We start from the raw sequence: 13,637 nt of genomic DNA on the forward strand, positions 1-13,637 counted from the left end.
CAATAAAACTAGTATCGAGATAAGTAATTATTTACTTATTATACTATTACAATGAAATAGAAATAATTTGTTTGTTATTTTATAACGAGGAATAAACCAATATGCTTTCAAGATCCATATTCATCTTAATAGATTTCATTCGGATAATCCACATCTAGTTATATTTCTTATTATCATATCCTACTTAAAGTGACTCTAACATCTACGAAGTTCTAGATTGGGATTCTCATAGACTCTACTAATTTATTAATGGATACTAAAACGATCCACCAATGTCTAGAATTATTCTATCCTATTCTACTCGGGCATAATAAATTAGAAAATTTTAACATAATTATCACTGAATTTTTCTAAAATGTTATTATATAATTGTCATCGAAATAGTTTTGAATTCTTTTAAAAATGTCATTCTATTACAAATTACAAATTACTCATGTAATTATGCCTAAAATCAAACTATCACACTTTAAATTACAAATTACTCATGTAATTATGCCTAAAATCAAACTATCACACTAAATTTTTTATTTTCATTATTTCACTATCTGTGGTTTAGACTAATATTAAACTGTTACGAACATGCCTAATCTAATCCGCAATGGTTTCGAAACTTAGATCATAGCTTGATAACCCTCCAATGGCTATATGGATGCTAGGGTTAGTTTGTGGTATGAAGGGAGATAAGTTGTTGTGTAAGAGGGAGATTAGAGGCTGGAAGAAGCTGATCAAAGACTTGGGCGGTAAAAAAAGGGAGGTGAGAGAGAGCGCCAATGGCTAGAATCAAGAGAGAAAGAGATAAGGCTAAAGCTAATTCCAATTCAGATAATCTCAATTAGGGTTTCCTCCACATATATATAGAGGCTCACCCTAAGAACTCGTTAATTAACATAAAAAAATTTCAAACAACCATAACAATCCCTAACTTAACCTACACTTTCGCCGCGATGCGTTCGAACATGCTCGATTGCGTTCGAATGTGGAATTTCCATTCTCTGTCAATACGAACGCGATGCAGGCGTTGGAAAGGTCCCGTTCGAACGCACACTGGCAAAAATTGATTTTATTACTTCTACATACTCAATTAGATAAATAAGCTTATTTCCATGAACCCAATGTCACACGTAGAGCCAATATGAATCGAATCGTATCATAAGCTGTTAACTTTTTTTTATCTAAACTAATAGAAAAAGTATAAATTACCATAAGATTCATATAGTATTAATAATAAATGAGTAAATATTAATCTTGTACCTATATTGTGATACCTAGATTTTAACTTATATTTGAGACTTATAATCTTAGATTAGAAGAGGTTAAGAGTGTATTTTATTTTAAATTTGAAGCATATGTTAGTGCGAGTAAATTTAATAGAGGATAAGTGCAACTCTAATGTTTTAGTACATATTATAGTGAGAAATTTTCTCTAATATTTAAAAAAAATTTAAGTTAAATGATTTAAATTTGTAATTTACTCTTATTATATAAAAATTTATTTCTCGCTCATTTGATATTTATAATTTAGTGGCAACTATGATATTTTCATGAATAAATAGTAATTTAATATTTTAAAAGTTTTTAAAGAAAATTATCTAAAAATCCGAATAAATTAATAATATTAAAATTTAAATTTGGTTAGCTATAAATTTATTTTACCCCACTTTAGTTTTATTTCTATCACTTAACATCCTTATTATTAATAAAATACTGATAACAAAGATATAATAAAATTTATCATTATTTAGATGCATCATAAATCTTATTCAAATTTGACATCTAATTTAATCACTTATACATTAAAAAAAATAACGATTATACTTTAGTCGAAATCATCGGCCGTCGGTAAAATAATACAAATAAAACTAAATTAAACCTAGGTGCATAAATTAGGCATTTTGTCAATGTGAAAACTTTGGCTTCTCTTCTCCGGCACATCTTGATAGCATTCAAAAAGAAATCTATATATAAAACAAAATGTCTTCCAATTGTCTTTTGACAGGATTTGAGGCGTGCTAATCTGCTGTCATGAAAGGTTGAAAACAACCTCTTTGGGGAGTTGACTTTGGAGTTATTTTCTATCATCAATTGAGAGTTTGTACTCTTCCATGCCACTTCAAATATGAGGACCACTTGTTCTTTTTTCTATGCAACTAAGAGTACATTATGATATGTGGAATATAAAAACTATGTATAGAGTGCCCCTAAAGTAAGGGTTCATTTAGTTAGTGCCTAAAGATTTTCTTAAGAATTATTTTGTGAACATCTATCACATATAAATTAAGTGTATTTATTACTTGAATAAAATTTATGTTTAGTTATAATTATAATAAATTTTTTATTACGGAACGTGCATAATTCTATCGGACCTCTCTGCATGTGATAAGATTTTGTGTATAACTTATGGCCTGACTTATTTTATACAGGGTTTAATTAAAATATACATAAATACGTATTTAGTTGTAAAATATATTTCAGGCGGACTGGAGTGACCATCTCATTACTCGCAATTAAGGAAAAACTAGCAGAAACCTGCCCAGACGGAACATATGGAATGTATATCATAATTACTAATATATTATTTAGAATATTACAATTACTATTGAAATAAAAAAAAAATTATGCCTTACATTTTATATTTTACTATTGAAATAAAAAAAACATAAATATAACAATAATTTTAAAAGAGTCATTGTTTCGTCTTGAAAAAAGAAAAAATTATACCCGACACTTTAATCTTAACAAAATTATGATTTACACTCTATATCTTACTATTTATAAATTGAAGTTCTATAATTTAGCGAATATATGCAGAAAATACTTTATTGTTAGATCCGTAACCTATACTAACTCTACCAAACCTAATTAAACTAAACCTAACATATAGTAAGGGCATTTTAGTCATTTAAAAAGTAAAACACAAAATAATTTCTCTATATTTTTACTAAATTATAAAGTTCTATTTATAAATATAAAAAATATAGGGTGTTATATGCAAAGTTTCAAAAGAAGTTTGGGCACCGGCCATGCCAAATGGTCGATTAGGATAACGTCACCTTCGTACATCCCCTTTAATATAAGAAGTAAATGCCGACTTCTTAAGTAGCCGCCAAAATGGCATTACTTTATCGTGTGCCGCTAATGTCCTAGATTATGCCCCTAATACGATAAATTAGCGAGTAAACCAAATGATTTAGCCCTCATTAACTAGTATTCTGATGTAAGCATTCTTATATTATTATAGAAAATAAATAACCATTAATCTCAATAATACTATTGCTATTTTTTTATTCACTTTTTTTTCTCTCTCTCTCTCTCATCTTTTCATCCATCTATTATAAATAATTTTTTAATTATTTCTCAAATTATTATTTCAATCTTATAAATTTTTAAAGAACTTAATAGTGATTATAATATTTTGAAAACCTCTCTCTCTCTATATATATAGAGACTAAACAACGGTAGACCGACATTGTCCAAGTTGTTGGAATACGACATGCCATCACAAGATGAGGAGGACTTGATTTTAAAGAAGCAACAATTAGGTTAGGGAGTTTTTGACCAAACTACACTTCTTTTAACACTTTATTTACTCAAATAGAGTATACCCAAAACTTAATATTAAAAAGATTATATTTCACTCTAGTCCTTAAGTAAAATCTTAAACGGTTAGGTATTTTATCCGGTCAAAAAGTAAAATGGTCGTCTTAGTAAAACACTGATATGATTAGTATTTTTATTGAAAGAAAATATACTGAATAATTTAGTGTTTCGTTAGAAAAAAAAATGATACATATTTAGGCGTTTTATTCGGCCAAAAGTAATATGCTGGTCTTAGTAAAACACTGATATAATCAGTATTTTTATTGAAAGAAAATATACTGAATAATTTAGTGTTTTGTTAGAAAACAAATGATACATATTAAATGCTAATCTTTACTTAGAAAAATAAGTTTTAAAGGAGAGCTAATTTGGTTGGAAACTCTCACCTTAGGTTTTTCTTGATGCCACTCACACTATTCGCTGTCACAACTCTCTCTCACTGCCACTCAACTCTCCTCTCTCTCTCTCCCCCTCTCTCCCTCTCCCTCTCTTATCTCATATATATATATATATGTATATACTTGTTATATTGATGAGTGAACTAGAGTGCAAACAAATCACATCATTGGTGGGTCTTGGCAAAACTTTTAGAGAAGCAAAACTTTAATTGTAGATGTGAGGATTGGCCAAGTCAAACTAAACTTCCTTTTGCTGTTAGTCAACTTGTCTTTAAAAAAAATGAAAAAAATTCTGCAGTTTAGATCTGGTGTCTAGGCCCATGTTCAGCCCCAATTCCAGGAGCAGTTTGGCAAGATTGACCTGGAAAGGTCAATAGAACCCTAATTTTCTTGTGGTTATTAGTTTCTTTTTTCTTCCTTTTTGGGGTTGGGGGTTTACCATTTAGCACCATGAGTTTGTATTTTTGTTGCAAGGATGATCACTGCGATAGATTTTTGGAATTCAAATTGAGGATATTCTGGTTTCAAAATCTAAGTCGATAGAGAACGGTGATTCCTTTTAATCGGCTTGCGACCTCTTTAAAAAGGCTTAAAAAATAGATATCATACTATAATAACTCATATGCTATTCTAAAAACTTAAAGTTTTGAGCGGATAAAAAAGATTAATTGAATCCTTTTTTATTTTTATTTTCTCTTCTAGTGTCACTGTTTTATCTCTCTATATAAACTAACTCAACCACCAAAACAACCTCCTTTGTTCTGTTCCAGCTACCAGTAGCTACTCAGTTATGAGACCTCTTCTTCTTGGCCTCCTCTTACTTCACCCATTTCTTCTCCTCTTCCTCCCTGTTTCAACCTCTCAATGCAATTTCCCAGCCATCTTCAACCTCGGGGACTCGAATTCCGACACCGGCGGCCTCTCCTCTTCCTTCTCAATTGGCCCTGTCACTCTACCATATGGAGAGACCTTCTTCAGGTACCCGGCCGGAAGATTCTCCGACGGCCGCCTCATCATAGACTTCATCGGTGCGAATTCATCTCAACTTTATCCTATTGACTATGTACTCTAGTTGGTAATTGAGTAGATATGGCAATTGGCAAGCAGTCACAGTGTGAATGCAAAGTTGCATTGGTTGCAAGTATCATGCCATATGAATTAGTGGCTATTATGGTTTTTGTTGGTGATGCACATTAGCCTGATCTGATACCACTAGTGTATCTAATCATCATATCTAATGGATGGAGTGTTGAAAAATAATTTCAGCTGAAAGACTTGGATTGCCTCGTGTTAGCTCATACCTGGATTCACTGGGCACAAACTTTAGCCATGGTGCGAACTTCGCCACCGCATTATCGACGATTTCGCCGCAGAATTCGATACTTCCTCTTGGTTCTTATAGCCCTTTCTCTCTAGATGTGCAACTGAAGCAATTCTTGCAGTTCAAGTGGAGGTCTCAATTGGTCTACAAACAAGGCGAGCCACTATTCTTTTCTTTTATTTTTAACAGTAACTTGGTTGTAATGTTCTAAATTTACCAGTGCTTTTGTTGCAAATGGATTGCACATAGGTGGAATTTTCAAAGGTTTGATGCCTAAAGAGTACTACTTCTCGAAAGCATTGTATACGATCGATATCGGGCAGAATGATCTCACTGCACTATATTTCCTCAACAAATCAGTGGAAGAGTATCTCCCAGGTGCTCTGAAAGAGTTCTCTGAAGTGATCAAGGTATGTATGTCACACTGTGCAATGTCTTCCATTCAGTAGTATGAACTAATGCAATTAGTATCGCAGAGCATATATAGAATAGGAGGGAGGTACTTCTGGATTCATAACACTGGTCCCCTAGGCTGCTTGCCTTATGTTCTCGTCCAGCTGCAACTCAAACCTACGCAATTCGATCGAATCGGATGCAGCATTTCATTCAACGATCTGGCTAGAAAATTTAACAAGATGCTCAATGAAACAGTGATCCAAATCAGAAAGGATCTGCCTCTCGCGGCGATTACGTTAGTCGACATTTTCTCGGTCAAGTACTCACTGTTTAGACATGCTAAGGAGTATGGTAAGAGTTCCTCAATCTTTTTTTTCTTTCAAAATTTATTTCCTATTGATGTAGTGTAAAGGAAATTTGATCTGGAATCAAGGGAAGATCTAAGACCTATGCACTGAGGTGGTACTATATTATTAAGCTGGTTATTCCATCAAAGATTGTATAGGTTTTAAAGAAGATTCTTATTCTTTATACATATGCTAAGAATTTTCAGATCATTTCAGGATTTGAGCATCCACTTAGAGCTTGTTGCGGATTCGGGGGCGGTAAATACAACTTTAATCCGACCGCGAGGTGCGGCAAAACCGCTAACATCAATGGCATTGATGTTTTACTAGGAAAATCATGCAAGGATCCTCTGAAAAGAATCAATTGGGATGGAGCTCATTACACTGAATCTGCAAACAAATGGATCTTCGACCGGATATCCGCGGGTCGGTATTCGGATCCTCCGGTTCCATTAGGGTTCGCTTGCCATCTGAAGTGATCCAAAAGAACACAACAGTGTAGTACTAGTCTTAATACTTACTTACAAGCTACAAAAATTGACTCAGGATTGTTGCCTACTTTCTTGTAACTGGAATAATGCACAACAAATTGGCTCTTTGCAATCAAACTTTGGATAATTTCACAGAAGACAGAATGACAGGTTGGGGCAGGTGGATACAATCATTTATTCCTTTCTTGCTCACCTAACTTTAATAAGTGAGGCTGAGTTATCAAGGATGGTCAGCTGGGATGGGGGAAGCTTCCAAGCTATTCCAAGAACTGGAATGAATTTATAACTTGCAAGCTAGCCACTTTGATCAAATTGATCCAGAAATTGATAGCTTCAAACAATTTATTTGTTGTGTCTGCAAAAATAATCAGTAAGAAAACACTCGGTCGACGACCGATGAGAAAAGAATGAAATAAATCAAAACAAAATAGTAACTAAGATTTACGCAGTTCGACTATATTTTTACCACCAAAGTTCAGATTGTATTTGAGAAGACTTCCACTATTGTGATCGAACTGTAGCAAACAAACATAAGTAGAAAACTTCTTATCCTTTTTGGATTCAGACTTTAATGAGCGATAATTTATAATATACACACACATCACAGTTCTTGCCTTTATATGATTGTTGTCCTCAATCAATGAAGTTTATGAGCATTACTTTGCGGATCAACTCACAACTGAGGCAAGCAAAGTGTTCATTTTTTATGGAAAAGAACATAGAAACCAACATTCTATACTAGAGTTGTACTCCTTGAATGCCACAAAGAAATCCTCTCTCTCTCTCTCTCTCTTCTCTTTTTGTGAGCAAGATCAAGATCAAGTTGCATTATGAGAGGTTACATCTTGGAGAGAATCCATGAGTGCAACTTGGGTTATGCATCACTGCAGGGCAACCAGAACCTTGGGAGGTGGAAGGATTGGTCAAGTGAGTGTGAGTGTGAGGCACACTTGTTCCACATCCCAACAAAGTATATATATATATAATAGTATGTATATTTTTTTGAGTTTTATCTAAGGCAAATTGATATATTACCATTGGGAAAATTTAATCAAAGATTTAGAAGGGAGTTTAATCAATTTAAACATCTCCTTTTTCTTTCTAAACTATGAACGTGGATTAAGTAAACCAGGGGCATATTAGTCTTTTCAAGCCAAAAGTCGTGTCTGAAAAAAAATTTCCCTGTGATTTTACCATAGTACCCCCACAAATATTTATCAAGCCCAATCTGGTCAAGGCCCAATGGGGGCATATATATATATATATATTATATAACATAGTTCCATTAAAAGGTCAACTTTGCAATTGTGGGCTCGTAGGCCTATTAAAGGCCTAATTTTGCAACGGGCCAGCTCTATTATTAGGCCTGATTTGCTTGTTGAAAAAGATCGGAAACTCTTGCATCCAAGTCTCGGTCTCGTTCGAAGAATCTAAGGAAGAGATCGGAAGAGAGAGAGAGAGAGAGAGAGAGAGAGAGAGAGATGGGGAAGCCATTGGGACCAACGGGGGAGTTCTTCCGGCGGCGAGACGAGTGGAGGAAGCATCCGATGGTGACGAACCAACTCCGCCACGCGACCCCGGGGCTCGGCATCGCCCTCGTCGCCTTCGGGATCTACCTCGTCGGCGAGGCCGCGTACAACCGCATCTACCAATCCGATCCCGGCTCCACCCATCACTGAGAGGGAATCCAATCACCGGAGAAAGGTATCTGCTTGCCGTTGTTTAAATCGTTATTGTTTGATGCTCTTGTGTTTCTCGAAAAATCTGAGTTGGGTCGTCGCCCATACTGGTGTCGAGGGGAAAAAGCTAGTTTTTAAATGGGTATTTGGTCGATTTTTGGGTTATCGATGCAGATGGAGATTTTTTCTGCAGTTCAATTTATTTTCGGGGTACATATGATTCTTCTTTTAGGGGAATGGATTTCTTTTGTGGAAAATGGTGATAACTTTGGGCGCTTCGTTTCTCTATAGTTGATCAGTTCCTTGTTTTTTTTTTGTTTACGTGTAAAATTTGGATCTTGTTTCTTGTATAGGGATTAGGGTTTATCTGAATCTTCCTATTACTTCAAATAGTAGCTTCATCCCGGCCTGGTTACAACTATTTATATATGTTCTAGAATTAAATGTTGCTGAAGAAATTGGGGATAGTGCTTTGCATCTATGTTTAGATTAGGAAGTTATATTTTATCAAGTTTCCCCTTTTGTATCCCTTATAAATGATTGTTTTACAAGAATTGATGGGTTATATGTAATAGGTTTATGGGCTGTTTGGTTTGTTGTATTTAGAAATACATATGCAATAAGAAATATATGTTTCTCTGGATGTTATTTCTAGAGAAACAAATAGATTGTTTGGTTGATTGTATTCTATAATGCTGTATTTGTTAAACACATGTTTGATTTGTTGTATTTTATAATAATGTATTTGATAAATATGGATTTGATTGTTGTATTTTATAATACTATTTTGACATTATAATTATAAGTATTTGGTTGTATTTTTTAGAACCAAAAGACTCGAACTAATATTTTCAATTAAAACAAAATTAAATTTCAGTTGAAATAGAAAATTAAATTTTGGTTAAAATGAGAGAAGAGAGATGGGTTAAGTTATGTTAGATGCTGTCTTTTGGCATCCACTTGGATCAAATGGGTGCCAAAAAATCATATATGAGTTTAATTAGTTTTTTAAAATATAGTTTTTTAAATTTGATACACCAAATAAAACAATGATTTTTGGGTTAGACATGTATCTATTAATGCAGCGTTTATAAAAACCTCCAACCAAACAACCCCTTAGTTATAACCACAACGATTATCTATTAATGCAGCATTTATAAAAACCTCTAACCAAACAGCCCCTTAATTATAACCACAACATTTAAGATAGACTCTTGTTGTGGTAGGAATACTGAAATTTTGAGATTGAAAGCTTTCATTCTCTATAGTATATGGTGCCAGGTTTGATCTTTGAATGTGATGTCTATATTTGATCTTGGAAAGGAAACTATCTTTGGTTTTTCACTTTTCCTGGCATATTTATCAGCAGAGCTAGCAATGTTATAACCTAATTAGTGTGGATGCTCTGGAGATTTCCTTAAGAATTATCCTGATTAAAACGCTTCATTGCAGGACTACAAAAGTTCAATCTTTTATACATTTTAGTGCTGAACCAATACTTGGGAAGTGAAGCCACCAATATTGTGAAATTTATTGGCATGGATAGGCAATCAAGTGAACATGCATATTAGTTGAATTATAATCAACTAGTTCAAGATATTCTTATCCATCTACCAACCATGATCAGATAGTTTGGACGGCGTTCTTATCAAGCAAGTGTAAATCTGGATGTGTGTATCTGCCATGCCAGTGATCACATAAAGACTCTACAATGTCTCAGAGTTGAAAAAGATGACAAATTTGCCTAACTGATATGGTCATGGGAGAGCTAATTTAGGGATTTACAGTGTTTTGAATCCTTTTGCCAAATTTACATATTGGTCTATATAAAGTTGTCCAGTCCCAGGAGTCGGTTCATATTTTACCCAAATTATAGCCGCACAAGCCCTTATTTTCATATTCTCATTGTCCTGCCTTAATTCTGAATATTTTGACATTTTTTTTTCTAGAAAATCTGTCACTTGGCACCAGAACTAGTGAAGTAGGTGAGTAGAGGATTGAAGAGTACAAGAGTTTTAGTTGGCCACTCTCACTAGGCTATGTCCGTTATCTGGAGTTAAAAGATTTTTTGATTGAAAGATTTTAAAGGAATCTCCGTGTAATCAGGTTTTTGTGTGTAACGACTAATGAATAGACTTTCCTCCTATAATCTTGAAAGCTTTAAGTATCCTTAGGATATTGTAATTCTGATAAATAATTCACATCAGCTCTTAATTGAATAAGTTTCTGCAACGTAAGTTAGATGTACCTTTTATAGTGAAAGATCCTATACGAGAAAATTGCAAGGTATGTTCATAGCACAATAGAGGGAGAAAAAGGATATTAGATCTTGCTGTTGCAAAATTACATGTTTATAGCAAAGCTGATTCAGATTATTATCAATTGTTAATTAATAATATCTAATGTGTACTGTTCCCTTGTTGGTCTGGTCTACTGCATGACATTCGCCTATGGATGCTTTGTTGTAGATGGGGCTATTGGACCATAAACTTAACCATGATCAAAAGGCTCAATCGTCTTTGGTTGTGTTAAACTGTTAATTGATTTCCAACCTAGTCAGTTCCTTTTCAGGTGATGTATTATTCAATGCTTACAAAGTAACTAAGGACTCTGTAGAGATGGTCTGTATGAACTCCTCTTTAGACGACAAATTATGTAGTGTTGGAAAGCAAATATTGATTGGGTGTGATTTTTATGAAGTTTTGGAACACAAATAGGATTTCTCAAGTACTAAGTTCATTGTTTTCTGTAATCAACGATTCAGGAACAGCACGGTTAGGTTCATATGTGGGAGATTAAAGGTCTCTTTTTCTAAGACAGTAACTACAAAAGAAGGGAAAGTGGGGTACTAGTTGATGCAGTAAGGCCTTATGATAATATGCATTTGCTTGATTTCATGTGTGGTTTCCTCTGTGTATGTGCCTTGATATTGTTCTCTTACTATCATTCTTTTCTCACTTCGGCTATACAATGTTGCCATCTGTTAAATGAGAATTTCAAGTGCTTATATAGAAATAACACCACAATGACGGTAATTCCATCTCTTTAGTTTTTTCTCTTTCAGGTCAGCAGTATCATTGTATCTTCTACTACAGGAAACATATCTTCTTTTTAGTTTTTCTTTTTTTCTTTCTGGGAGAAGAAGTGGGGACTAAGCTCCAGTTATTTTACAGTTATCTTTATCATTCATTAGGTTGACAGTTTGTTGCTGAAAATGATATAATTCTACTAAGCATAATAATGTTTTGCAGGTGGAATAACTGAAAAGAAAGTTTGTCATCTTCTAGTATTTCCTGCTCATGGTCTTCTTCCATCTGAATGGCACACTATCATTGTATCTGAACTAAGTTGTTTCCCTGAACCAGCTTCATAATCACCAACCAGGGACAAATTACTGGTTAACTTAGTGAGTTTATCTTCTATCAAACAAGATATTTTCTATTGTCATGGTATGTTGTTGTGTTCTTCAGTTCTGCATAAGGCTTGTGGCGCTCAATATTTGGCCAACCTTGTACTCTCCTTTCAAGGAATCAGTTAAAGTGTTTATGTGGTTGAAAATTTTCATGGTCTAACTGCTCAAATTTTTTGGCTCTATCTCTGTCATGTTGTGATGTGGGCATCATCTTTAATTTGACCAAAATAAAGTTGTTTGAGTCCAATTTTAGTCTAATTGGTCTAATTAAACTCAACTTATCTTCACATTTAATTTGTTGAGTTGATTTTTAATTCAAATAATCAATTGAATTAGTCAATTGATAGATATGATAAGCCTATATGCGGGGGATGTCCGCATTGAGTTATTATCTAAATTGGGTTAGTCAATTTAGGTAAGACCTTATCAATTAGGATCCTATTAAGAAATGAATTCCTGATAAAATCTCAATTGATAATTATGGCAAGTTTATATGTGGGGGATGTCCACATTGATTTATTACCTAAATTTGGTTAATCAATTTAGGTAAGATGATCAATTAGAGTCATATTAGGAATTAAGTTCCTATTAGAATCAGTTAGAATCAAAATTGTTAACCTATTTAAGAGTTATTGCATGAGAACAAGGCACAATTTGGAACAAGATTTATTTAAAATCTCTTATTTTCTCTCATGCAGTCTTCTTCTTATTCTCTCTCTCTTTCTTTCCTTCCCTTTCTCCTACTCTGTCTTAAGATTTTTTTCTAATCTCTTCTACTTCCTCTCTCATTCTTCAATCTCTACTTTTCGTTGGTTACTGTTGTTGTCCAAATGATTTCAGTAGTGAAAGAGAATCTTTGAGTGCGCGGACGTGAAGAGGACTTGGTTTCAAAGTAAAAGCACTACTATTCCATTTATTGGTAAACCTAGATTCTAAAGTCTTCCCTTACACCATATTTTAGGCTTTTTTACTATCAACGTACTTATTTGATAGTTGAAGAAGCTACTGTCTTATTTGAGTGGTTTTCTCTTCTTCAGTCTAGTAGGATCTTAATCAATTAATTTCTTATCAGTTATTGCTTACTATATTTTTCTTTAGTTACTTGTTTGGGTCGATTGTTCTCCAAAACATTGCATTCATACTAGATTTGCATCATGTTGCTTGTGCTAATCAGTATTCCGCCTATCGGCTTGTGTTACATGATGCATGTCTCAGGGATTCACCTTCCTTTACCCCCTTTCCTTTGTGTCACACCTGCTTCCTCCAAAAATTTCCTTGGAGAGAATGGGAGACCTTTGTTTAAGTTGGAATTAGAAATTTAGAACTCCCAATCTTTAAGAACACTGCTATGCTTACATATGCTTTAAAAATATTCTACAAAAAGTGATGATGTGATATATTTATACTCTTGATTTTTTTTTCCTCCTCCATCTCACAACCATTATACTCTTGATGTCACACTGTTACTCTTGGTCCATTTGTAGGCATTCTTGAGCTAGGAAAATGAAATATGCCCAAGGCTTGCTCTTTCATGACACTGATTAAGACTGTTTTACCATTAAGACTTTTGAGAGCCTAATATTTGAAAGCACCATTCATTGTACCTACTGCTGGAAATGCCCTTGACTTATCTTTGAAAGCCTATTCACTGCCCACCTTTTATGCTACAATTCCATCATTCATAAAAGCCTCAAATTCTGAAAGATGTAGCTATCCATGCACTCATGAACTGTTGAAAGGAAACATTGAACTCATTCAACGCGTGCCCCCATTGCATAATTCTTGTGGGTCCCCATGGCAGCACATTTGTGAGGAAGGAGATGATGCTTCCATCTCCAAGTGGACTGAGCTGTGTCTGTCTTCTTCTCTTTATGTGGTTAGTATCTTGTGCACTTCTATGGAGATAGAATTTTCTTTGAAAGCCCTCAATCATACATATGACCTTAAACACTTAAATTTTGAGTGCCTTTGGTTGATAAGAAGTGGATGAGAGAAA

General features: G+C 34.0%; 2 protein-coding genes across 2 annotated transcripts; both read left to right on the forward strand.

Annotated features, from left to right (window-relative positions):
* The first annotated feature begins 4,759 nt into the window (after nt 1-4,759).
* Nucleotides 4,760-6,677, forward strand: LOC140758089 (GDSL esterase/lipase At3g26430-like). The gene is made up of 5 exons (XM_073094115.1): nt 4,760-5,023; nt 5,262-5,471; nt 5,566-5,726; nt 5,793-6,063; nt 6,276-6,677. The coding sequence occupies exons 1-5, from the start codon at nt 4,786-4,788 to the stop codon at nt 6,536-6,538; spliced, it is 1,143 nt and encodes a 380-aa protein (XP_072950216.1). The 5' UTR covers nt 4,760-4,785; the 3' UTR covers nt 6,539-6,677.
* Nucleotides 6,678-7,953: 1,276 nt separating this feature from the next.
* Nucleotides 7,954-11,801, forward strand: LOC140758411 (NADH dehydrogenase [ubiquinone] 1 beta subcomplex subunit 3-B-like). The gene is made up of 2 exons (XM_073094560.1): nt 7,954-8,254; nt 11,481-11,801. Exon 1 carries the CDS (start codon nt 8,032-8,034, stop codon nt 8,227-8,229), a length of 198 nt encoding a protein of 65 aa, XP_072950661.1. The 5' UTR covers nt 7,954-8,031; the 3' UTR covers nt 8,230-8,254; nt 11,481-11,801.
* The last annotated feature ends 1,836 nt before the right edge of the window (nt 11,802-13,637 follow it).

This window comes from Typha angustifolia, chromosome 3 (assembly GCF_048772165.1).
Source record: "Typha angustifolia cultivar Huaian chromosome 3, ASM4877216v1, whole genome shotgun sequence".
Lineage (NCBI taxonomy): Eukaryota > Viridiplantae > Streptophyta > Magnoliopsida > Poales > Typhaceae > Typha > Typha angustifolia.

Coding starts and splice junctions, on each gene's coding strand:
- LOC140758411 (XM_073094560.1), top strand. CDS start 8,032: ATGGGGAAGCCATTGGGACCAACGGGGGAGTTCTTCCGGCGGCGAGAC.
- LOC140758089 (XM_073094115.1), top strand. CDS start 4,786: ATGAGACCTCTTCTTCTTGGCCTCCTCTTACTTCACCCATTTCTTCTC. Junction 5,472..5,565: donor TCAATTGGTCTACAAACAAG/GCGAGCCACTAT, acceptor GATTGCACATAG/GTGGAATTTTCAAAGGTTTG. Junction 5,727..5,792: donor AGTTCTCTGAAGTGATCAAG/GTATGTATGTCA, acceptor TTAGTATCGCAG/AGCATATATAGAATAGGAGG.